Source organism: Lepidochelys olivacea (assembly GCF_965140295.1).
Source record: "Lepidochelys olivacea isolate rLepOli2 genome assembly, chromosome: 4".
Lineage (NCBI taxonomy): Eukaryota > Metazoa > Chordata > Testudines > Cheloniidae > Lepidochelys > Lepidochelys olivacea.
The window spans coordinates 15048240-15074261 of NC_140414.1; the positions used below are offsets into that span (position 1 = coordinate 15048240).

The 26022-nt window shown below is 42.4% G+C and overlaps 1 protein-coding gene across 6 annotated transcripts in view; it reads right to left on the bottom strand.

Annotated features, from left to right (window-relative positions):
* Positions 1–25774, bottom strand: part of CENPC (centromere protein C) — a 69062-nt gene extending 43288 nt beyond the window's left edge. For 2 of the 6 annotated variants that reach the window (XR_014711448.1, XR_014711450.1), the window contains exons 1-10: positions 25441–25773; positions 24066–24145; positions 18709–18755; positions 16458–16522; positions 16029–16126; positions 12265–12355; positions 11873–12155; positions 11238–11441; positions 3104–3513; positions 507–1392 (exon numbers count right to left, since the gene is read on the bottom strand). Coding sequence is in view for 3 of the 6 variants with exons in the window: in XM_084627169.1 (XP_084483295.1) it covers positions 507–1392; positions 3104–3513; positions 11238–11441; positions 11873–12155; positions 12265–12355; positions 16029–16126; positions 16458–16522; positions 18709–18755; positions 24066–24145; positions 25441–25624 (2348 nt within the window). In the remaining 3 variants the exon portion in view is untranslated. Of the gene's footprint in view, positions 1–506; positions 1393–3103; positions 3514–11237; positions 11442–11872; positions 12156–12264; positions 12356–16028; positions 16127–16457; positions 16523–18708; positions 18756–24065; positions 24146–25440 lie in introns of all 6 variants that reach the window. The other 4 variants (XR_014711449.1, XM_084627170.1, XM_084627169.1 and 1 more) reach the window with 4 other exon arrangements.
* Positions 25775–26022: the final 248 nt, after the last annotated feature.

The following is a 26022-nucleotide window of genomic DNA, read 5'->3' on the forward strand; positions in this document are numbered from 1 at the left end:
CCTATGTTTTACAAAAGAATTTTACAAAAAAAAGTGAGGTCCCAACTCAAGCTGATTACTTTTTTAAATTAACAGCCATGAATATAAATTCAAGTCTGAGTTTCCTCTTAAGGCTTTTCAGAAATTTTACTGAATTATTCTATACCTTGTAATAGTAAATATTCTAAATATATACCCCTTCAAAATTGATTTCACAGAAACGACTCGATATAAAATTCCCCCATGTGAACCTTTATACTGAATCTGGTACTGTAACATCATAAGAGGACTCTTCACAAGACAGAGCATTAGGTCCCTATTGCAAGAAAACCCTGGATTTATCAGCCCATGTTTAGTAACAGCTTTTTAATAATGTCACTTAATTTACCTGCTTATTACTGACTTAAGGAGTTATAAACTCTATAGTATATTTTAATTGCTTAATAATGCCTCAAACTTGGCAGAAAATGTTTTATGAACAATTAAGTTGCACTCAATCATTTAAAAAAGTACACAAAACCACTTACTGTGATTGGTGGACATTACTCTTTTTTTTATATTTTGTTTTCATAGACGCATTTGACATCTTGTGGTTCTGTTTTGCCATGTCCTGGCCAGAGGAACCCTTGCAATCTGTTGCATTCCCAGGTTCAGCATTTTCAGGGTTTGAATAATCAATCATATTTGTTCTTTGATTAATCTGAGTAGCTGTCCTCCGTAGAGATTTCGCTGATGCTCTTTTCCCCTCAGAGTCTTCTGTATTGCCTATGAAAATCTGTGAAGGTTTTTTAGATTTTGCAGGAGTTTTGATATGTACATTACCAGATGATTCTAGTGAACGTATGACGTTTTTAGGTTTGGGAGATTTACGGGACTTCTGTAATGCAGAAGTCGGTGATTCCTGTTGCAATGAAGGGGCAAACACTTTGTTTGACTTTAATATCTCTCTTTCATCCACCTCCTCTATGGGCTCACTTTCAGAACTCTCCTCTGAGATTTGTACCCTGGATTTTCTACTACTAGATTTAAGGGCAGATTTTCTAAGTTTGCTTCTTCGGTTTTCTACCAGTTTTTTAGATGATGCAACTTTTGAAAGTTTCTGTTTAGCAGTTTGTTTCTTGTGGGATGAATGTAGAGCAGTTTTTAAAATGGACTGGGGAGGTTTTGGAAAATTATGATCCTCTTTTGAAGACACAACCTTCTCTTGAGGCTCCTCAGTCATACTACAAGATCCAAAGGAATCTTCATTAGGTATTTCTGTTGGTTTAGGTTGTTCTGTATCAGAAGTATCTGGGTCTGATCTGGAAATTGAAAAAGTGAATTTTTTGGGCTGTATCTGTTTCAGGGCCGTGGACTTTTCCTTGTTTGGGGTTCTTGTGGATCTTTGTCTCTCTGTATGTTTTTTACTTTCTTCTGCCAACATACAAAAATGCACACATTAATTTCCTTTTTTAACACCACAGGAATACCTTTATACATAAAACAATATTATATGATTATTAACTGAAATATCATGAACATAAATTTTTCTCTGGTGGGTGATTTTCACTTAAAGTTCTCAAAGCAGCACTATCTAGTGAATACTCTGTGTACAGTGGTAAATATTCAGTGTACAGTAACTCCTCACTTAATGTTCTCCCGCTTAACGTTGTTTCGAAGTTACGTCGCTGCTCCATTAGGGAACATGCTCATTTAAAGTTGTGCAGTGCTCCCTTATAACGTCGTTTAGCTGCTTGCTCTGTCCACTGCTTGTAGGATTCTGTGGAAGAGCAGTAACTTTACAAGGGAGCATTACACAAGTTCCTCTTCTCCACCTCCTCCCCCTCCCTCCCAGCACTTCCCCCGCCACCAAACAGTTGTATGGCGGTGCTTAGGACTTTCTGGGGGGGAGGGAGGGAGGGAGTGGGGAAGGGCCATGTCTTCGCTCCTCCCTGTCCCTTCCAGAAAGTCCTAAGCACTACCAAACAGCTGTTTGGCGGCAGGGAAGCACTGGGAGGAAGGGGGAGGAGCGGGGACATGGTGTGCTCCGGGAGAGGAGGTGGAGTGGGAACAGAAAGAGGTGGGCCTGGAGCAGAGCGGGGATGGGAAGAGGCAGGCCTGGAGCATCCCCCAGCAAAGTTGGCGCCTGTTCTTCTGGTGGGAAGCTGTTGCTGCATAAGGTGCTTCTTAGCGTCCTTGCCTGCCTCATTGTCTGCAGCAGGCTGTGCCTTTGTGGGGTAATCCAGGGGCACCTCCCAACCACAGTACAGTACACTACTGTACAGACTTCTGTCTGCCCCCAAAAAATTTCCTTGGAACCTGAGCCCCCACATTTACATTAAATCTTATGGGAAAATTGGATTCGTTAAACAGCACTTAAAGTTGCATTTTTCAGGAACATAACTATGTTAAGTGAGGAGTTACTGTACCACATTCCGTTCATCTACTGGGTGTTAATCCCTAATCTAGAAAGATTTGAAGCACCTTTTGTTCTCACACAGCTGCTTCCAAGTCAACTTTACACTCTTCCTGCTAAATAGCTCTCCCCCGCATTATTCCTCAAATGCTGATTCCCTGCAGACACACCACATATCTCTAGCTCCTTTCCACAAAGATGGGAGTGGTACCACCTTCCTTGGTCCCCACGACAACAGCAAAGCAAGTAATCACTGCTACCTTCCCTGATATCTCCACATGTGGGCAAGGGGGAAATGAGTCACTGTTGCCTCCCTTACTGCCATATACACACACACACACACCCATACTTTCTCAGTTGATCCTTCCATCCCATTCAGGACTCTCCCAACCTGCTTATCAACTGCTGAATAACCAGACACACTCAGGAATAAGGGGACCAACAAAATATTTTCTTATATTCCCCATTCCCTGATTTAACATCCCCTGTAATCAATCAAAACATCCCCAAGGAGGAGTACCACCATTCTAAACCAAAGGAAAACGTCTTTGGTTGTTGACAGATTCAATTAAGAACAGGCAAATCAAGGGCAGAAGGATCTCCCATTAATAAGGAATGTGAAAGACTACTAGTTTTCTTTTATCGTAACAATTCAAATTTTCAACATTTGCAAGTATAAAAATCCAAAGAGTCTTTACATCTTGATCTGTTTTTCTAAACATGACTTACCCATGTGAGGGCTGCTTTGCCTTACAGATTTAAGAGCATCTTTCTTTTTGTCAGATAAACCTAGATTTGTATCCGAAGCATTTTGTAACTCATCTTGTATCCCTTCAGCAACATCACATGTTTTCATTTTCGACTGTTCCATACGAGTCACTTTAACAGGTACTTCATTCTGTGTCTTCCTATCCTTACGTTTCTTGCTTTCTCGTACAACTGCCTTTTTCCTTTTGGAAGGCTGAGATTTTGGCACAGGCTTTGCTAAGGCCTGTTTCTCTATTTTTTTGTTCTTTTGGGGAATTGAAAACCAGGATGTAAAAGAAAAACCATCCGATTCGTCAATTAAAAACTCACACTCATTTTCCATTCCTAAATCTTTTATGGGAGAAGGTGGTGGTGGTATTGAGGCTGAATACCTAAGGATGAAAATACAAAAAAAGGGTTGTTTTTTCATGTAATTTGGTACAGCAAATTTAGAAACAGTTTTGTAAACAAATGAGATAAAATATTAAAGGAAAGATAAATGCTTAGAATGTTTTGGGTTATTTACCAACCATATAATATCTGGGGAAAAAAAATCACCAGTAATTTGAGCATTGTACTACTATGGACAAAATAACAATCCATATAGCAAAATAATTAAAAATGTAACTTGTTTTTCCTGGAACATTCTTCCATATTTTACACTTGTATGTACAAGATTTTAAGCATCAGTAAACATTTTCGGAAATTGTCTTATACCAACCGGGACTAATAGGCTTCTGTTTTTATTCCAACTGAAAGGAAGATGATTAAATTCAATTTGAGCTTTCATCTCTGAGCAGCATTCAAATGCTTCAATTTAAAAACCCTCAGAGTTTAATCCCGCAAATCTAACAGTGACTTCACAACATCTGAGCACGTTACAAGGTACTGCTCAAACGACATTCATTCATCATTCTATCCTGTTTTCTCCCTGCCACTTGACCAAAGGGGGACACAGCCACTTTTTTCCTATCTGTGGCCACCGGTTTGTACCTCATCATTAACTCAGACACTTTGGAGAGCCATAACACTGCTCCCACCTGACCCCCATCCCAGCTAACTTCCTCTCCCATTAAGTTAAACTCCCTAGAAAGCAATATTCTACCTCAGGCTAAGTACCATACACCCAACTTCCAGAGAGCTCAGCTCCACCATTGCTCTTAAAAGTCACTCCCACACAGCCTTGACCCAGCATAAATCCACCTCCACCCCACTCAGACACTACTGTTTTTGTATTGAATCCACAAAAAACTAGGAGTGATGCACTACTTTGGCACATACAAGCAAGAACAATAAATGTCAAATCATAAAGCTACAAAATTGGTTAGGTTGGTTGGTTAGTTCTAATGCTATCACTTGGACAGCACAGAGGCCACTGAATGCGTTGTGCACCTCTATGATATCCTAACCTGAGCCAAATCTGGCATGTTACCATGTAAGATGCCAATGAGGAACAGTCTGTTGACACCCACCAGTCATCATGTTCTAGGTTTTCCCAGGGGTCTTTTCGTCCCAGCTTTCATTGGGACAAAGTTGAAGATTATTCTCAGGGAAGTCAGTAGGCAGATAACAGTTCAACAGATTCAGAGCAGATAACAATACTACCTTAAAGAGCACTGGGCAACTGTTTGAGTGAGCAGAACCTGTTTAGTTAGAAAATGGATCTCTTCATTCGACTTGAATTCATACCCTTTGATGTTTTCGATCGTTCGGAGATGCTACATCTGAACTGTGTCCAACTTCTTTTCAATCTTGACAGGGAAGGACCATATTTCAGTATGACAGGTCAGAATACGGACCACCAGCTTCGCCTCTCTACTTAAAAACACTATTCAGTTTGCAAAAGACATTTCTTGATAAGGTGCCCCTTACTAACAATACTTTTGCAGTGCAGGTTTCAACTTTTCTTGATACCACTCATGTTATCAGAAACAGAGCTGAGGCAGGTGAAATCACAGACTATATCAACTGGGTGTTCACCCACCAAGATGCTGGAGCCCGCAGTGTGTTTGAAATTGCTGACTGCTAGAATCTTGGTTTTACCGCCAACTAATTTTCAGGCTGACATTTGCCACTGAGCTTTCCAAGGCTTTAAGTGCCTCAACTAGCTTGTCCGTTGATTTGATGACTAGTGCTATGTCGTTGACAAAATCAAGGTCAGTGAGGTTCTTGTCATCAAGGCATATGCCTAAAATGCATTTACTTAGTTTCTGGTCAAGCACAGAGCCTGTAACGGCACTGGAGAGTTCTGGGCAGCAATGTATCCCTGTCAAATACCTGACCTAATGCAAAAGGTGTTTTTTTTCCTCATTTACAAGAATGCAGCTTGAGGAGTCATCATCTAGTAGATGGAACATTCTACAGAGCTTTTAAGAAAGGACTGCAAGTTTTCAAGTTCAGCCAAAGCAATACTTTGTCAACAGAGTCCAAGGTGACTAATATCCACAAACACAGTGTGAATGAGGCACCTGGATTCTCATATCTTCACAATAAGATGGCACAGCATGAAGATTTGCTCCATCATGAAACTGCCAGGACTAAAGAAACAAAACAGAAACAAAATTTTTCCCCAGGACAGACAGAAGAGTAATGCCACAATAGTTACAATAGTCTCATTTGCTGCTTTTACATTTCCAAAGCAGTAAAATAATGCCTTTTTGCCGGTCGGATGGGACAGACTCTGTTCTCCAGATGATACTGAACAGCGTTTGAAGCCAGGACATTTTTAACAGTTCTGCAGGAATTCCAGGTCTCTGCCACCTTATTTCTCCTTAACCTTCTTTACATCTCTTTGGATTTCATTATTAGTGAATTTGCTAGGATCAAATTGTGCAGAATGCGTCAACTGAGCAGCAGCCTTCATGTCATTTTAATAGGCAGCAGGTTTTTTAAAATAAAGTATTTCTTCACATAACACACAGTCAACTTGTGGAACTCCTTGCCAGAGGATGTTGTGAAGGCCAAGATTATAATATGGCTCAAAAAAGAACTAGGTAAGTTCATGGAGGATAGGTCCATCAATGACTATGAGCAAGGATGGCACAAATCCAAAACCATGCTCTGAAGTGTCCCTAATCTCTGTTTGCCAGAAGCTGGAAATGGGCAACAGAGGATGAATCACTTGATGATTACCTGTTCTGTTCATTCCCTCTGAAGCACCTGGCATTGGCTACTGTCGGAAGACAGGATTCGGGGCTGGATGGACCATTGGTCTGACCCAGTATGGCCATTCTTATGTTCTTCTGTCAGGGTCCAAAGAAATTGTGGGTGCATTTAGCAGCTAGCTGAAATGTCACGCACTCTGCCTCTGTACTGATTAGCTGACAAGAACTGGAGTTGACCTCACTAAGTGAATGACCCTTTTTGTCAGCGAGGTCACTCAAGCATTTAAACACAGAGACAATGTTGTTCCTGGTAGCTTTCTCCAGTGCGATGGCTTTGGCTTCCATAAAAGTTTTGCAGTTAGCATGTATTGCTGCTTTTTTTTTTTTTTAAACAAGTGCCACTTCGCTTACAATACATAACCATATCATCTCTCAAATGACCCATGTGACACTGGTCAATGATGGTGTGACGTTATTGACATAATCTGGGACCATACAGATCATTGTTGAAACCAAGGTCCTGTAGCAGCACCAAATCTTCTATAAAGTGGGTCAAATAAGGTGTCTAAGACAAGATTATGGTTTGCTGGTTATGATTATACTGTCTATGTGTGTGTATCATTTTTGTCGTTAAAGTTATGAATATTGGCTCTATACTGTCTGTATTTCAAACTTATGCTGTGCTTCTGGGTGACACCCCAGACAAGTTGGTGTCAGCTCTGCCTCGCCTGCGTGATGGCCCATTAAGGACCATCAGCTATACAACGGACCCATTCAGAGAAGGCAGATACACCTTGCGACTCAGCAAAGTATGCAGGGACTTCCCCATGTGACTCCAAACTTCATTTTGCTGTAATTTTCCACAGTAAGAACAAAGAGGTGTTCTTACACCTGGAAAAGACTATAAAAGGCTGATGCCTCATCTCCATCTTGTCTTCAATCCTGCTTCTTGCCTGTGGAAGGACTTTGCTACAACTGGAAACTCTAAATAAAGGACTGATGACCCATCCCAGCAGTGGATGTACTCCAGAGACTTGATTTGAACCTGCAGTTTATTCCATCACTGCTACAAGCCTGAACCAAGACCTTTGCCATTATTGTAAGTAATTGATTCCATTTAACCAATTCTAGCTCTCATCTATATCTTTTTCCTTTTATGAATAAACCTTCAGATTTTGATTCTAAAGGATTGGCAACAGCGTGATTTGTGGGTAAAATCTGATTTGTACATTGACCTGGGTCTGGGGGCTTGGTCCTTTGGGATCAAGAGAAACTTTTTCTTTTACTGGGATATTGGTTTTCATAACCATTTGTCCCCATAATGAGTGGCACTGGTGGTGATACTGGGAAACTGGAGTATCTAGGGGAATTGCTTGTGTGACTTGTGGTTAGCCAGTGGGGTAAAACCAAAGTCTTCTCTGTCTGGCTGGTTTGGTTTGCCTTGGTGTGCACAGAAACCCCATCCTTGGGCTGAAACTGCCCTGCTTTAAGCAATTTGTCCTGAACTGGCACACTCAGTAGGGTCCCACCAGAAACAGCATCGTTACAGATGGTTAAAGTATTAACAGACCTAGGGCTTGCTGGCTCTTTTTCTGAGACCAATGACAGTCACAGTGACATCAATTCAGCATCAGTATTCTCTGCCAGAGTCTCAAACCTGTTCAAGATTTCAACTGCACAGCAGTTTCAAATGCTACCGCTTTTTATGTTAGATAACTCAAATTTTGGTAACCCAAGAATCATAGATGGAAATAAATGTACAAAACAATTACTAAAATCAAGTATCAGAGGGGTAGCCGTGTTAGTCTGGATCGGTAAAAGCAGCAAAGAGTCCTGTGGCACCTTATAGACTAACAGATGTATTGGAGCATAAGCTTTCGTGGGTGAATACCCACTTCGTCGCATGCATGTAGTGGAAATTTCCAGAGGCAGGTATAAATATGCAAGCAAGAATCAGGCTAGGGATAACGAGGTTAGTTCAATCAGGGAGAATGAGGCCCTTTTCTAGTGGTTGAGGTGTGAACACCAAGGAAGGAGAAACTCCTTTTGTCGTTGTCAGCAGTTTCTTGTTGAAGTCTGGTCCTGACGTTATTTTGCTGCAGGATGGCTACCTTTAAATCTGCTATTGTGTGTCCAGGGAGGGTGAAGTCTTCTCCTACAGGTTTTTGTAGATTGCCATTCCTAATATCTGATTTGTGTCCATTTATCCTTTTACGTAGGGACTGTCCAGTTTGGCCGATGTACATAGCAGACGGGCATCGCTGGCACATGATGGCGTAGATTACATTGGTGGACGTGCAGGTGAATGAACCAGTGATGGAGTGGTTGATCTGGTTAGGTCCTGTGATGGTGTTGCTGGTGTAGATATGTGCACAGAGTTGGCATTGAGGTTTGTTGCATGGATTGGTTCCTGAGCTAGAGTTACTATGGTGCGGTGTGTAGTTGCTGGTGAGAATATAATTCAGGTTGGCGGGCTGTCTGTGGGCTAAGACTGGCCTGCCTCCCAAGGCCTGTGAAAGTGATGGATCGTTGCCCAGGTTTCCTTCCCATGGGTCCAGCTGATGAAGATGTCATCAATGTAGCATAGGTAGAGAAGGGGTGTAAAGTGGACAAGAGCTGTGGAAGCATTGTTCCAGGTCAGCCATAAAAATGTTGGCATATTGTGGGGCCATGCGGGTGCCCATAGCGGTGCCACTGGTCTGGAAGTATATATTGTCACAAAATTTGAAATAATTGTGTGAGGATAAAGTCACAGAGCTCAGTAACCAGTTGTGCTGTGGCATCAGGGATACTGTTCCCGACAGCTTGTATTCCATCTGTGTGTGGGATGTTTGTGTACAGAGCCTCTACATCCATAGTGGCTAGGATGGTGTTTTCTGGAAGATCACCAATGCATTGTAGTTTTCTCAGGAAATCAGTGGTGTCACGGAGATAGCTAGAAGTGCTGGTGGTGTAGGGTCTGAGTAGAGAGTCCACATATCCGGACAGTCCTTCAGTGAGAGTGCCAATGCGCAAGATGATGGAGCATCCAGGATTTCCGGGTTTGTGGATCTTGGGTAGTAGACAGAATAGCCCCGGTCGGGGCTCTAAGGGTATGTTGGTTTGTTCCTGTGTTAGTGTAGGGAGTGTCCTGAGTAGATGGTGCAGTTTCTTAGTGTATTCCTCAGTGGGATCTGAGGAAAGTGGTCTGTAGAATTTGGTATTGGAGAGTTGTCTGACAGCCTCCTTTTGGTAGTCAGACCTCTTCATGATGACAACAGCACCTCCTTTATCAGCCTCTTTGATTATAAAGTCAGGGTTGTTTCTGAGGCTGTAGATGGCATTGCGTTCTGCACGACTTAGGTTATGAGGCAAGTGAGGTTGTTTTTCCACAATTTCTGCCTGTGCACGTCGGCGGAAGCATTCTATGTCATTTCAACCCTCCGGAGGAGTCTATGTGTAATGTCAGAATTACGACTTAGATTCATAGCTTCGGAGGCCAAAAAGGACAACTTTGATTTAGTTTGGGAGCTCATGTTCAGCTGATTAGCTATCATTACCCCCAAATCTTTTCCAGAATCACTGATGAATGATGAACAGAGTCCTACATCCTGTAAGTATGGCCTACATAAGTTCTTTGTTCCTAAATGTACATATTTACATTTAGCCACATCAAAACACATATTGTTTGCTTGCACCCTGCTTACGAACAGATCTGGATCGCTCTCTCTCAAAGACCTGTCCTCTTCATTATTTATCACTCCCCCAATCTGTGTCATCTCAAACTTTATCAGTAATGATTTTATGTTTTCTCCAGGTCATTAATAAAGATGTAAAACAACATAGGACTAAAGATGGAAACACACCTGTTCAGTGATGATTCCCTATTTACAAATACATTTTGTGACCTATCAGCTAAATACCTTTTAATACATTTAATGGGTGCCATGTTAATTTTATATTGTCCTAGTTTTTTAATCAAAGTGCCATGCGGTACTAAATCAAACACTTCACTGAAGTCCAAGTATATTACATCAACACAGTTACCTTTATCAACGAAACTTGTAATCTCATGAAAAAAGATACCAAGTTAGTTTGATGAGATCTATTTTCCATAAGCACATGTTGATTGGAATTAATTACATAACCCTCCTTTTACTCTTTATTAATCAAGTCCCGTATCAGCTGCTCCATTATCTTTCCCAGGATCAATGGCAGACTGACAGATCTATCATAACCCAGGTCATCCTATTTGCCCTTTTTTAAATGTTGGCACAGCAATAGCTTTCTTCCAGTCTTCTGGAACTTGCCAGTGCTCCAAGAATTACTGAAAAATCAGCATTAATGGTCCAGTAATCCCCTCAGTCAGCTTTTAAAACTCTTGGATGAAAGTTATCTGGACATGCTGATTTAAAAATGCGTCTAACTTTAGTAGCTGCTGTTTAACACTCTTCTGAGATACTAATGGAATGGAAAGAGTGTTATTTATGGAGAGCAACTGCTTTTTCCCAAATACAGCACAGAAATATTTAACACTTCTGCCTTTTTTGCATTACTGTTGATAATTCTACCATTTCCATCTAGTAATGGACCAATACCATTGTTAGGACTCTTTGTTCCCAATATACTTAAACTCCTTCTTATTGTCCCTAACTCCACTGGCCATAGATTTCTGCTTTGTGCCCCCTTGCTCCCCTTATCAATTTTATACCATTCCTACCTTCTGATTTATATTCACTACTATCAACTTCCCCTTCCTTCCATTTGTTATATAACACACTTTTTATAGCTGCCTTCACTTCCCCTCTAAATGTTGTCCATTTTTAAACCACTATGGCCTTTTTCCTCAATTGTGGCTTTTGGGGCACTTTAAAAACACTAACTGCCATTATTTCCAATGATCATTTTTCTGATTATTTTTAGTAATCAGATGGACTGCTCTAATACATCATTCAGTATTAGATAAATTTGTTGCTACAATATTTGAGATTGTGTTGATTACTTGCTAACAATTAAGTTTTACTTCAATGCACCTTTTTTCAACAGTTCCTGTTGTCACAGCCCCTAAGAATGCTGAAGAAAGCGACTTCTTTTCCTGTTCAGAAGGTCCAGTAACACATTTTGCTCTTTCCACTGGAACCATCTGCTCTTCTGTCCTTGCCTGAGGACCTTCTGACCTTCGAACTTCTGTCTGTCTCCTCATCACTGCTAGAGTTGCTTTTTCATCAAGACTTAATCTATATGTAAAAAAAATAGTATTTAGATCTGATACTGTTAATCTCTAAATGTACTTTAAGTTTCTTCCTAGATCCTCCTCAGTTTACATTATGTTTCTTTAAAAAGTTATGAAAATATATTGTGCTAAGAGCAAACATTCTGTCAAGCAACTTAAAATATAGTTTTGCAGGTGACTATTTTAGCAGCTCTACATTTCTATTTCTATGACACTGTGATGTAGAGTCTAACATTAACTTCTTCTACCATGTCTGATAACTTGAAGTGGGTTTGCAAAAACAAATTTGGAAGGAACCAGGGCTATCCAATACGCACACAAGTCTCATTTGAATCACTACCTCTTGACTTAAATTTTACTGTGAGCACTGAAGATTGCTATACAGTAGAATTTTCAAACATTTCTTCTGTAGATTTAGCAAACGAAGCAACTTACAGGTGTACAGATGTTTCTGCTTCCTCAACAAGGAGAACAGGTGATCCAATGACCTCATAATTATCCTCATCAGTATCAAAGATGCCAGCAGGGCTTTGGCTTGATCTTTCAACATCTTTTAATATACTACTTGCTTTCTTGTTAGAACCAACAGGATTACCGGCATCAAAAAGATCATCTTCACTTGAGCTTGTACCTTCTTTTAAAACACACCCCTCTTTTTTGTTAGAGCCAACTATGTTCTCAAGTGCTATAGCTTTCTGATGTTCTTCAGCTGACTGTCCTGTTATAGATATTAAACAGCATTAGTGTTTTCACCTCAAAAAACAGTATAAAAATTCCAAGAAATAATTACCCCCAAAATTTAACAATTAAATGATAGCAGCACCAACCTGAACAGCTGATTGATTTTACTGGTGATGCATCTACAGAGGATGTAGACTTAAACGTCTTCTTCACAGAGTTAAATAAACCTGAATTTAACTGTAATGTTTGACAGTGAACAGCAGGAGAGGTAGAAAAGAAAAAAGTTTGTTATGATACAGCAATAGTAAAAATATTAACAAATATAAATCCTCACATTACATACCTATTTTCTGATCATAATCTTATTTAAAATCATTTAAAAGCAGATTCTCATCACAATTTAATACTTACATTTCCAGTCCTTTAAAAATGCCAGTAAAATGATAAAACATTCAAGTAATTAAACCACTTCAAGCCTCTCACCACGGTTCAATTCTTAGTTCTATAAGATGCTGAGCAAGTTATTTATCCTCTGCATGCATGTAGGCCGATGTAAGTAACGGATTTAAATCACTTTTTTAAAAAATATCACTCACATGAATCACACTGAGGCTTTGTAAAAACTAATTTGAAAATCTGTGCTATTGAAACTTTAATTTAATATTATAATAATATTAGTAATAAACTAAATTATAAATGCTGAGGAAGAGAGGTGTTAATACCACTGCAGATGGAGAATCTTTTGATTTTTACAAAACTGCTATAACCAATTCAAAATACTGAAAATTAAGGCCCTGACCCTGCAAATTCTTAAGCAGGTTTGTAACTTTACTTGAATCATTCCATTGACTTCAGTGGAACTAATCAAGTGTGCAAAATTAGACAATATGCATAAATGATTGCAAAATCAGAAATTAAAATTAGATTGTTTTTAATAAAAAAATTAAGTGCCATAAAATCTTTGTTGGTTTAAAACAAAACTGCTTCACAATGAAAATACAATACATTAAATAAATTTCAATACATTAACAAAGTTATTGTGAACTTTTTAAAATACAGGCCAAAATTTTTAAAAATTGGAGTCTAAAGTTAAGTTCCTAAGGGTGGGATTTTCAAAAGCACCTGGGTACCTTAAAAGCAAAAGTCCCAATGACTTCAAAATACAAATCATGATGGACTGTTACTGCCTGGTCAAAGCATTTCAGTTTTATTGATTTGTGGAAGTTAAATGTATCAGAAGGTGTTATTGGGTGCAAATATAGCACGGGCTATTCGCTTATCAATTTTTTTCTTGAGTTTGTATTATTCTCACAGTCAAAAAGTGGAACTGACTTGTCTTTTTCAGCATAGATAAGCTTCTTAAGTATGAAATTTCTTAGTACAAAAAAAAACCTGTATAAAATTTGAAACTCCCCTAAGGAGCAAGAAGCTAATTAAAGTGTAACATCTACTTTAGTAATTTAGTAAGACTATAAAAAGGGAAGTGCTAACATATAAATAAAATGTCTTAAATTTGAAAAAATGTAATTAAAGATCATGATTTAAACAAAATTTTATTACTGAGTTTTTTTAAAGTCATGATTACCACCAACCCTGCTTATGCACCCCAGGTCTTCAGGAGTAAAATAAGGGATACCTCCTGTCACGGTTTCTTCCCCACTCTGAACTCTGGGGTACAGATGTGGGGACCCGCATGAAAGACCCCCTAAGCTTATTTCTACCAGCTTAGGTTAAAAACTTCCCCAAGGCACAAAATCTTTGCCCTTGGACTAGGGTATGCTGCCACCACCAAGCGCTTTAACAAAGAACCAGGGAAAAGGACCACTTGGAGTTCCTGTTCCCCCAGCTATCCCCCCCGCCCCCCCCAGCCCTTACACCCCCTTTCCTGGGGAGGCTTGAGAATCAACAAGTTGAGCACAGACCAGCTTGGGTTTCTTAGGACCCTAAAAACCCAATCAGATTCTTAAAAAAACAGAACTTTATTAGAAGAACAAAACGAAGATAAAAGAAACACTCTAAGATTAGAATGGAAGATAATCTCACAGGCAGTCAGATTCAAGACATAGAGAACCCCTCTAAGCAAAACCTTAAATTACAAAAAGACACAAAAACAGGAATACACATTCCCTACAGCACAGCAAATTTACAAGCCAAACCCAAGAAAACCTAATGCATTTTCTAGCTAGATTACTTACTAACTTTACAGGAGTTGGAGGGCTTGCATCCTTGATCTGTTCCCGGCAAAGCTATCACACAGACAAAAGCCTTTCCCCCCCTCCAGATTTGAAAGTATCTTGTCCCCTCATTGGTCATTTTGGGTCAGGTGCCAGCAAGGTTACCTTAGCTTCTTAACCCTTTACAGGTGAAAGGATTTTGCCTCTGGCCAGGAGGGATTTTATAGCACTGTACACAGAAAGGTGGCTACCCTTCTCTTTATATTTATGACACCTCCTTAATCAGTGGTGTTGTGAGGATAAACTGATTAATATCTGTAAAGCAACTGGATAGGATGCTGATAGGGGCCATATAAACATCTTAGCAGACCACACACATACAGAAGCACTTGTTCTGATAAATATAGGACCCCTACAATGAGCTGTCTCCGTTGAAAACCTGAAATACGCACAATATTGGTAAAACGATGGGTATGCCTACACTGGAATAAAAAAACCCAGGGCACTGAGTCTCACAGTCAGGTCAATTGACTTAGGCTTGCGATGCTTGGGCTGCAGGGCTAAAATCTGCAGTGTAGACATTCAGGCTCAGGCTAGAGCCCAGGCTCCGAGACCCACCCTCCTCGCAGGGTTTCAGAGCCTAGACTTGAGCCTGAACATCTAGACTGCAATTTTATGGCCTACAGACCAAGCTCCATGAGCCCGTGTCACCTGATGCGAGCTAGCTGAGGGACTTTTATTGCAGTATAGACGTACCCCAAGAGACTGCAGCTTGACCTCTTTGGTAGCAGAGACTACTCAGACAGGTGCAATCACAGGGCCAAGACTTTGTTTCTACGAAGACAGCTAGAAAGTGAACTACTCTACCTCTTACAAACAACTGAAGATTATGAGCTAACAAGCGCCTTTTATACAAGCATCATCCTTCAATGGCTCAATTATACTACTTCCATTTGGTTGCTGGGAAGAACACAAAGAAAGATCTAATAAACACAATTGTATTCTTTTGCATTAGGGTGCAAGCTAGCCCTACCAACCAGCAGCGGGTAACCAAGGAATCATTCATTGCTTTTTCCAGCAGTGGGAGTTTTAATTGTAAAAAGTTTAGTGGGACCAACGGCTGAAGCTGGACAAGAGAAGCAGAAGTTCAAGGGAAGTCTGAACCTGAGAGACTACTAGAGAAAGTTATCAGGAATGAAAGCTGGGTAAACTATTATGAGAAAAAGGATGGAGCAGGGAGATAGAGAATATGCCCAAATTGTTTTACAATGACAACTGAGGGAAATAATGTTATCAACCATTACAGCAGAGCAGCGGTTCTCAAACTGTGGGTTGGAACCCCCTTTGAATGTGGTCGCCAGGGCTAGCTTAGACTTGCTGGGGCCCGGGGTTGAATCCCGAGCCCTACTGCCCAGGGGCAAAGCCAAAGCCCTCGGGCTTTGCCGTCCCCCACCCCACACACACACCCAGGGCAGTAGAGCTTGGGCTGGCTTAGGCTTCGGTCCCCCCTCCTGGAGTCATGTAGTAATTTTTGTTGTCAGAAGAGGGTCACAGTACAATGAAATTTGAGAACCCCTGCAATAGAGAGCTAAAATATGCCACAAATGTAAAGAAAATGTACAGACTGTATACATCAAGAGGTGCATGTATAAAATTGTCCAATGTGGAACAAATACACACTGAAGGGAAACTGTTCCCCACGCCAAACAGTTACATTGTTAATATAACTAACTTACCTCTTTGCTCAGTAATAAATCCTCCTTTTGCTTAAAAATGACAGGGGTTGAGCAATGTGTTATGCTTGGAGAATTTATTGAAGAATCACTAACACAATCTAAAAAGAAAAAACTAAATGTAACAAGATGAATGGAATAGTACATAGCTTGCATGTTTTAAAAAATATGATTTACTCAGAATTTGAGAGGAAAAAAATCCAGTCAACAAGGAAAGATATAGTTTATGTAACAGGTTATAGTGCAGTTTCCATGTATTTTTAGAAAGATCATTGCATTTTTTTGCATTACGCTATAAACATGCTACATGAAAAATCAAACCGTTTATACAACTACTCCTTTTCCACTACGTGAGATTAAGGAGAGTGTTACAACTCGCTCATAAAAAGATCAATCAAAGATAAAAATTACAGACAAAAGTTAGAAGCTTACTTTCAAAACAATCTCGTATAATTTTCAGTACATTTTGGCCTGGCTGTACATTAATCTGTTGTTTTCTAGAGGGAAGAAGGAAAAAAATACATTGAAAGAATCATTTGCAGTAAAAAGTTACCCACTTAAAATTTGCACGTAGCCTGTTTATCTCAGCATATGCAGCAGCAAGCACTATGCTCAACATTACATAATGGTTGACAGTGTCATTGCTATTTCCATTAGTTCATAACTTCCTGTAAACTTTTCATTTACCATGCTTAACCTTCTGTATGGAGTGTTTTGGTTCGCTTTTTGTCTTGGGTTGTTTTTTTTTTAAATTCAATGGAAAACAGCTCAACCAATGTTGAGTGTGAGGGGAGTGAAGGAATGTCTTCTGCCCATAGAACAAAATTTACAATTTTTTTCCTAAACTGTCATACAGGTAAAACAGTTTGAAAATGAGAGGTGAAATCTGGCATGAGAGCAGCCCTCATTGGGTATCACTACCTAGAGGATAGGAACAAACTGGTTTTTTTAAATGAATATGTCACAAGTTTTTAAAAATCAGATATTAGGCAAGTAGGGTAGATTTTTTCACTAAGCTAATAAAGTGTGCACCTAAAAGCGGACTCCCAGCATATGCATGTGGGACTTAAATGCATAGTACAATAACAAAATGTATTACTGAGAATTGGCAGGGACAACTACAAAGAGGGAAATGGCTCCTGCCGAAACTAAAGTGTGAAGGGGCTGAATAACGTCCCCAGTGGAACTTGCAGTGGAGGAATAGATTGAGGAACAACTCCTGAAGACTGTTAAGGTGCACAAAGGCCAATGAAGCATACCTGAAAATTCTGAAAGGGGCTTTACCCAGTAGACTAGCTATGGTGAGAGCAAGAGAGGGGTTCCTACTGCCTACAGTGCATTAGACAGGTCATTTCTGTGGTGCCTAGCCAAATATTTCCAGTTGTGAAACTGAAAAAGCTAGGTTGGAAACACTCTAGTTGCTTGGTGTAAACACTCAGAAGTTGGAAAAGCCAAAGTTAAGATCGCAAGAACAACCTCATAGTGCAGTTCTACTCATTGACATTTGTCACTGTTAAAAACTAAATTAAAATAACTTTAATTTTTAGGCATCCCCTATTGTCTTTTTCCTTTCTGCAGGCAAAAGCCAACCTGCCCACCCCATGAGTCCTGCATCAGCTAGGAAGAAGTCATCAGGGATCGCAGCAACTAACTGAACCAGGGGTAGCAGCCCTAAGGTGTGGGAAGGAAAGGAAAAAAGGAGCACTTCCAGCTACCTCCCACTTCTTCCTCATACACACATAAGTCTAATTTAACTTCAGGATGGAACATTGCCTTTTCCCTCAGAGGGGAAACAGCAGGGATTAACAGAAGGATTTTTCCCCCCTGAACTCCTGAAGTAGGAGTCAGATGAGGGAATTAGGAGAAAAACATGCAACTTTCAGGAAAAAATTGGAGGGTCAGTTGGTGGGGGCGCAGATGAGACTGCACAATTGTAACCCCATCCGCATTGGAAGCTAGGATAGACAGGGGAACGGAAACAGAAATTTCCCCCCATCAAGTAAAATTCAGTGAAAGCACAGCAGGTTTGTCCCTGAAGTGAGCACTGAGCTTCCGGCTCCAGAACTGCCAGCATCCACCCCCTTCCAATAGCACTTTGACAAATAGCTTGGTAAGAGAGGCCTGCAAGTCCTCCACCCTCACCACCAACACCTCTATCCAACCTGGGGTGGCTGAAATCAATGCTCTGAAAAGATCCTGGGGCCAGAGAAGGGAGTATCAACAGGCCCTACCTTCACTCACTGTCTTACCCAGAGGCAAATCAAAAGGTTTCTGGATGGGGTAACGTAGTAGCTAAGAAGCAAAAAGCAAGATTAAGGTTATGTACACAACCTAAACACTGGCATTAACTGACTTCTGAGTGACCAACCATGCACTCACTTGTCCATGTCCACCTTCGAATACTCTGTTTAACTGAGGATTGCTCAACTGTCCATGACATCCAAGAGGGGGCAAAAATGAGATGCTTTCAGTATCACTACTTTAGTATTTAAAATCTTAACTTCCACATAGCCACATCACAAAAATAAAAGCAAAACACAAAGCAAGTTTGAAAACCAATTTAGAGGGATATAGCTGATAGACTGCAGTTATGATATTAACCTACTGATATAAACCAACATAACTTTCACAAGTGGTCAGTATCTAAGAATTAAAATTTAAAATGCAAGCACAAATTAATTACCCTTCTCCGTTGCAGAATCTTGCTCTGTAGTCATTTTTTAAATGATTCTGTTAAAATACAAAAGTCAATTTCTTATTATCAAACATGATACTGCTTGAAAAAGAAAAGAAATTGAAATTATTTAACTAATTCTTGTTCCCTGAGTACATCAGTCCAGAGGATTCCCAGGCTTTGATTTTGTGCTGGTGTGAAACAAGTAGGAACTCCCTTAGCTGATGCTTTTTGGCCCTCTACAGTACTGGTAGCTGTACCCACACATGTAGCTGTACCCACACATGGGGATACATGTATACCAATAGCCAGTAACTCAGCTTACCTCTAAAATAGGGGTGTCAAGCATCCAGACAGCATGATTTAATTACATGGCACACATGACATTCAGGTTCTCCAGAATCTAAGCTTTCATTTTAAAAAAAACTTTCTAGTCATCATGACTGCAGAGATAATTTTTCTAAATGAACAATGAATGTTTTCTAAATGAACAATGTCTCCCTGAGTCTGTAGACCACATGAAACAATGATAAACGGATGAACTCCCATGTCTTCTATCGATCTGACTGGAGCATCACCTTAATGTTGGCACTGAAGTGTCATTTAAATAGTTTAATCCAGAAGGTCCCAAAAGTGTGGGGTGCATCTCCCTAGGGAGGCAAAGAGAACATTCGGAGGAGCGCAGCAGGCCGGCCCCAGCTCCCGGCCCTGCACCCAGTCCTGCTCCCCACCTCGGGCCACAGCTGCATTCCCAGCCAGGATAGGGAAGAGAAAGAGCCTGGCTTCTTCACAACGCCTATCGGGCCAGGTCAGGAGACAGGGGAAATAGGGAAACAGACAACATGGGACTGCTGGGGGGAGTCACAAACAGGGACTCATAAGGGCTAGACTGGGGAAGGGGGATGAATGGGAGTGGAGGCGCAGGGCCATGGGGGGGGGAGGTGCAGGGCCACATGGGCAGAGTGGTAGGGGGTTCAGTGCTACAGGGGGATGGCTTTGCGGGGGCACAGATACACATGAGGACAGGGGATGCAGGGACACATGGAGATATGGGGATGGGACTGGCTGAGGAGGTGCAGGGACACATGGGCAGAGGGGGTACAGAGATACGGGGGGAAGGAGGATGGCAGAGACACATGGGGACAGGGGCAGATGTGCCTGACTGAAGGGAGAGACTAGGAGTCAGCCAGGATCTGCCTGGGATACTCCCCAATAATCCCTCCCTGCCCCCCTCAAAAACCTGTTCCATACTTTTCCCACCCATACCCAACACCACTTCAAGTTCATACCCAGGCTCCTTCCCAGCAATTATTTCTCCCTCCCTCCGCTCCTCCATTACCCCTGACTCCTCCAAGCCTTTGCACTTCTTCTGAGGAGTGCAGGAAATACAGTTTTATACTGTGGTTTAAATGAATTATTACTCAGAGTTCTGTATTAATATGCCCAGTGAGGAATCTATTTGTCAAAAAACATTTCCTGAATCTTTTTTTTGTCTGTATTGTTACATTCTTGCTGAGAAGTATTTTGAAATAAATTACCAAAATAATTGAAATTGGTGTGATTATATTGTATTATTTTGCAGAATTTTAAAATAGTGTGTGGAGAAGTTTTAATTTTTTGGTGCAGAATTCCCCCAGCAGTATTTAGTGGATGGAATGGAGAAGGGGAGAGGATGCTCATTAGGCTGGGAACTAAGACTCTCAAACTGGGAAGGAAGAGAGAAACAGGGAAATGAGGATGGGGAACAGAAACAGAAACAAAAGGCAGAAATAGCAGTGGGTTTAAAGGGGAGCTTATTTTCTCACTGACGATTAATGCAACAATAAAGCACTGAACAAATACAATTCTTCTTCTCTCAAGCTGTATAAATCTCCTACTGGCATCAGTGAATTCTACTGTGTATTCCACTATGAATTCTACTGTGGAGACTGGAGAGTCCTGAATTTATACCATAATTAAACAGAATTCAGCCCTCTCCTCCAAGTGAATCTGGCACCCTGCTCTGGAACCTTCCTACCTAGGTCCTTTTTAAGCAAGAATCAATGGCTACAAACAGTATTTCAATACGGTTCTTCCTGTCAGAGAAGTAACCCATCCCCCACCCCCCCCAAAAAGGGGGCTGATGGCTTTGTTCCACTAATAAGTCCTTGGGGTTTTTAACCTTGAGCTTGTAACATTGCAAGGATGGGCATGCAGGCGACTGAAGAAAATTGCCAGAATATTCCTATAATTAACACCACATAGGTATATTGTCATGACTCTGGTCCTGCAGTTCTTCTGCGTTGTCTTTGGCACTATTTGTATTCAGTCATTGCCATTAGATTTTAAGGCAGAGTAGTCAGAGGCTGGTTGAGATGACAAGCTACTTCATCAAAGGTAGCAACAATGGTATATTAAGAGAGCTATTGGATATTTCACTACCTCAGAGCACTTAGGTTGGAGCTGTCACAGCTTTAGGAGAGCGCCTCTTCTTGGTCACACACCAGACTGTCGATAAATCTTGTATCTAGCCCCCCCCTTCTAAGAGCTGCAACAATGTTACCCATTGCCCGTTCCCTAGAACCAGGAGGGCCCCTCAATGTTTAATGTTCAACAGTTACAGAGTCATGTTAACACCTTGGTTCCATCTAAATTAACACAAGTCCCTTCCCCTGGATCAGCCTCTTCAGGTGATCCAACACACTTACCAGGTCACTTTACTGATAGGCGCTCTCTCCTCTGACAAGCCAGTTCTCCTGGACAGTAGTCAGCCAATTGTTTAGAATGATTCATGTCAATGGGAGAGCACTTAAATCAAGAACCTGTTAGCCCTTTGCCATCAACCTTTGGAATTTAAGTCCGGCATGGAGGTAACAGGACAACAGACAAGGTAAAAAAACACATCACAAATGGAGTCTGCAGACTGACATAGATACATATAAAAAGACCCCAATATCAAAAAGAATGAATAGATTGCACATACTGCTCCCCCAAACTGTCACAGGAACAAAGCCCCAATAATAATGCACAAAAAACTATTCAAACGAGAGATTTTTAGCTTGTATGAAGATACAAACTGTTTCAAGACAAGCTTCAAAATGGCACTGCTGGGATTATGCCAACCTGAGTAATGCTACTGCAGAGTATCCAAGCACTCAGCAGAGAAATTACAGGCTTGTGCTTTGAGGTAGACAACTTTGAAAACAGTTTAGATCAGCCTTAGGACAGCTTTTAGCAGAGTGTCTCTCAGGGGACCTAAGACAGAATTTCAGGAATTTCTGTCTCAACCTAATGGGGTCCTTGATAACATCTTCTGGCACATCCAACACTCAGCATCACACTGTACTAGACTCCCAGGCAATGAATACAGCTCTCAGGCCTAGGGATGACTGAATGCAAAACTGCACTCAGTGGACACTTTAATGCCTCTGAACTTCCATTCTTCCACCAGCTAGACAGGGACAAGGATGACATCCTGTGAAGAAATAACTAGAGCAGCCGCGCATCAAGATAAATCCAAAGGGCTCTGAGGTGAAGAATAGAACAAAGCAGTATCCCATATACATCAAAGCCACCACTTAACATGAAGCAATCTTCCTCAAGCATCAAAACCCAATGACAGTACAAGAGCTGATTCAAAGCAAACAGTGATCGTGTTAATGGAGAAACATCTGCAGGACCAGAGCCTTGACCACAAACCTATTCGTTGACTATGACACCAGGCAACAATGAACCCTCAAGACTATACTGTCAAGAAAAGCAGTAGCAGAGAAGTCATGGAGGTCCAGATCATGTAATCCAATATACAGATGGATCAAGAACAAGTTACAAGTTATTTCTTAAATAAGAATGAGTGACTAGAATGCTATTAGTCTAATGCATGGAACAAAGTCTGGAAAAATCAGAGAGCAAGAACCAGCAGCAGAGGTGCAGATCCAACAGGGAGTTCCATTGCTTGAACGTGGTTAGAAAGATACCAGTTGGGAAGGATGTAGAGGGAGCCGAGATACAATGGTCAAAATGTGACCTGTGAATCTGAGTGTACAGCTACTTGAAACTCAAAGCCATCATTAAGATCCGGAGCAGATCCCACCTGTATCACATGAGAAGCAGAAGACTGAAGAGTTAGAATCCTATGGATATGGTATTGCTTGAGAAAATTTTACTTGTTGCTAATTCTGTTTCTCATAGTCCTTAGAAGGCCATGTCCAGGACCTGCTACCAGAAAATGGAGACAGGAATATTTAACATTTATGAGACTCTCTAACAGCTGAGGAAAACAACCTGAGGAACTTTAAACACAATAGCACAAAGTTCACACAAAATCCAACTACTGTAAAACTAAGTTTGATAGGAAATCATGTATTACATTGTGGAAGCCTGCTTAACAGCAGTGTTGTGATGAGAGATCAAGTTTAAAACACATATGTAATACACATGGTAGAACAAGCTATTGGTAATTAATCTACAAACTCTTCCAGTGAACAAACAGTGAAAAGCATTTGTCTGCATCTCAGAATGATTACTTAGACTGACCTACAGAAGTCACCATTAAAAATGAACTGCAAATGATTTTTTAATTAAAATTTTTTTTAATTGAGCCCATTTTTTGCTTCTTCATGAATCAATTGCTTAAAAAAGGACTAAAAATTAGTTTAGCAAAAAAAGTCTGCTTATGTTTTCTTTATTTATCCCAAGAAATATTAAGAATGTCAAGCCTGACCTGCCCTGAAATTGCTGGAGAACTCGTTGGTAATCTCAAATGTGTATGAAAACCTCTCACACCTTAACTAAAGAATTGGGAATTCTGGAACTTCAACAAAGACTTTCTTTCTCATAAATGTTTTGAACAATTTCTTTTTTTTTTTAAGTCACCATTAAAAATCCATTCCATTTAAACTGCTGAGGTTCCAGTCTTTTGTGATGTCATAATCCCATGGTTCTTCTACATATTTTAAATATTAGAAATTCAGGTCTGGAACTAAGTACATCATAAAGAAGCATCATAAAGAACACAGACTTCCTTCCACCCTTTGCAGGTCACCATTAACAAGTCAACATTTGCCATTATATACCAGTTACCATAGTTATTTCCTATTCTAACCACATAGAGAAACTTCTCCAACAACCCCAGTGTGCAGTAACTGCTGGGAATTGTTGAGTTTAATGAGGACCCTGCTGGAGCAGGGAGTACTAGAAAACAGATTATCGAGCACATTAAATGTCTGGATGATAGGCACTTCCTAAACATCCTCTTGGGTGAGACAAAGAGCCCCAGCACAGGAGACTGAGGGCTTGTCTACACTACCACTTGGGGAAGGTCTAAGATACGCAACTTTAGCTATGTGAATAACATAGCTGAAGTCGACATACTTAGATCTACTTACCATGGTGTCTTCACGACGGTAAGTCGACAGCTGACACTCTCCCATCGACTCCACTTGTGCTTCTTGTTCTGGTGGAGTACCTGAGCCGACAGGAGAGCGCTCAGCCGTCTATTTATCGTGTCTATAAATCGACTACCCGCTGCCTGCCAAACTGGCAGGTAGCGTAGACAAGCCCTAAGAAGCCAGGAAAATCCACCTGGCTTGCAACAGGCAGCTGCCATCACACAGGGCAGCATCACCCCACTTGCAACAAGGAGGAGACTCCAGGGGAGATGGGCTGGCCTGTGTCACAGGTAGAGTGGACAGCCGACCCATATATGACTGGCTCTACCCACTGTTGTACGCTTAGGCAGTCAGCCAGCTCCACAGGGAAGGATGTACAATGCAGAGCACAATGGGGCCCTGGCCTATGACCAGGGCTCTTGGGCACTGCTGTAATACACGTAAATACCTGCATGCGGAGAGGGCTCCTGGGCACGACTATAACACACCTGAGAAATAACTACCCCCTGAGGGGCTCCTGGGTGCTACCGTAATACACCTAATAAATGATTACCCTCTGTGGGGCTACACCTAAGAAATAACTACCCCCAGGGGAGGGGGCTCCTGGGCACTACCGTAACACACCTAATAAATAGCTACCCCCCGGTGGGGCTCCTGGTCACTAGCGCAACACATCTAAGAACTAACCACCCCCGGGGGGGGGGGGCTCCTGGACGCTACTATAAAATAACTAATAAATAATTACCCCCAGTGGGACTCCAGGTCACTACCATAACACACCTAAGCAATAACCTATCCCCCCCCTCCCCCCCAGGAGGCTCCTGGGCGCTACCATAACACAGCTAAGAAATAACTACCCCCTGTGGGGCTCCTGTGAGCTACCATAATACACCTAATCACAGAAGATCCGGGTTGGAAGGGCCCTCAGGAGGGCATCTAGTCCCACCCCCCCGCTCAAAGCAGGACCGACCCCCCCACTAAATCACCCCAGCCAGGGCTCTGTCAAGCCGGACCTTAAACACCCCGAAGGAGGGAGATTCCGCCACCTCCCCGGGGAACCCATTCCAGGGCTTCCCCGCCCTCCCGGTGAAACCGTGTTTCCTGACATCCAACCTACACCCTCCCCCACTGCGACCATCGCTCCGTCACCAGCCACCGCGGACTACCCCCGGGGGCGGAGGGGGGGAGTTTCCTGGGCGCCACCGTAACACACCCAAGAAGTCACTACGCCCTGGTAGGAGCCCCACATTCACCCTCCCGAACCCCGCCCTGGGAACCACCACCCCGCAGCAGCCTCAGCCCGCACCCAAGGCGGGAGCGGCGGCGCGAGCAGCCATGATGCGGGCGCGGGGGCAGGACCCGGCTCTCTCACCAGCGGCTCCGCCATGTCGGCTCCAGCGCTCCCCCAGGCCTGCGCCGCGGCCGTTCCCGGACCAGACCGCGCCCCGTGCGCGCGCGCGCGCGCGCCGCCCTTCGCCGCTCCGGCGATTTGAAAACTCGGGGGCGCCTCCACTGCGCACGCGCTCCCGCTGAGGGAGGGGGTGAGAAACGCTCATTGGTTAACGGGGGCGTGCGTCAGAGACAGCCGTTCCCTCTTCACCGCCCGCCGGTGGGTGCTGCGCCTGCGCACGAGCCTCTCTGTCCCATAGAGTCGGCGGCCCGAGCCGGGAGGGGTCAGAGGCGAGACAGGGAGCTACTTCGCACACCCGCCCCCCAGGCACACGCGCCCGTACTCCCGCCCCGCCCCCCAGGCACACGCGCCCGTACCCCCGCCCCCCAGGTACACGCGCCCGTACCCCCGCTCCCCAGGCACAGGCGCCCGTACTCCCGCCCCGCACCCCAGGCACACGAGCCCGTACTCCCGCCCCCCAAGCACACGCGCCCGTACCCCCGCCCCGCCCCCCAAGCACACGCGCCCGTAGCCCCGCCCCCCAGGCACACGCGCCCGTACTCC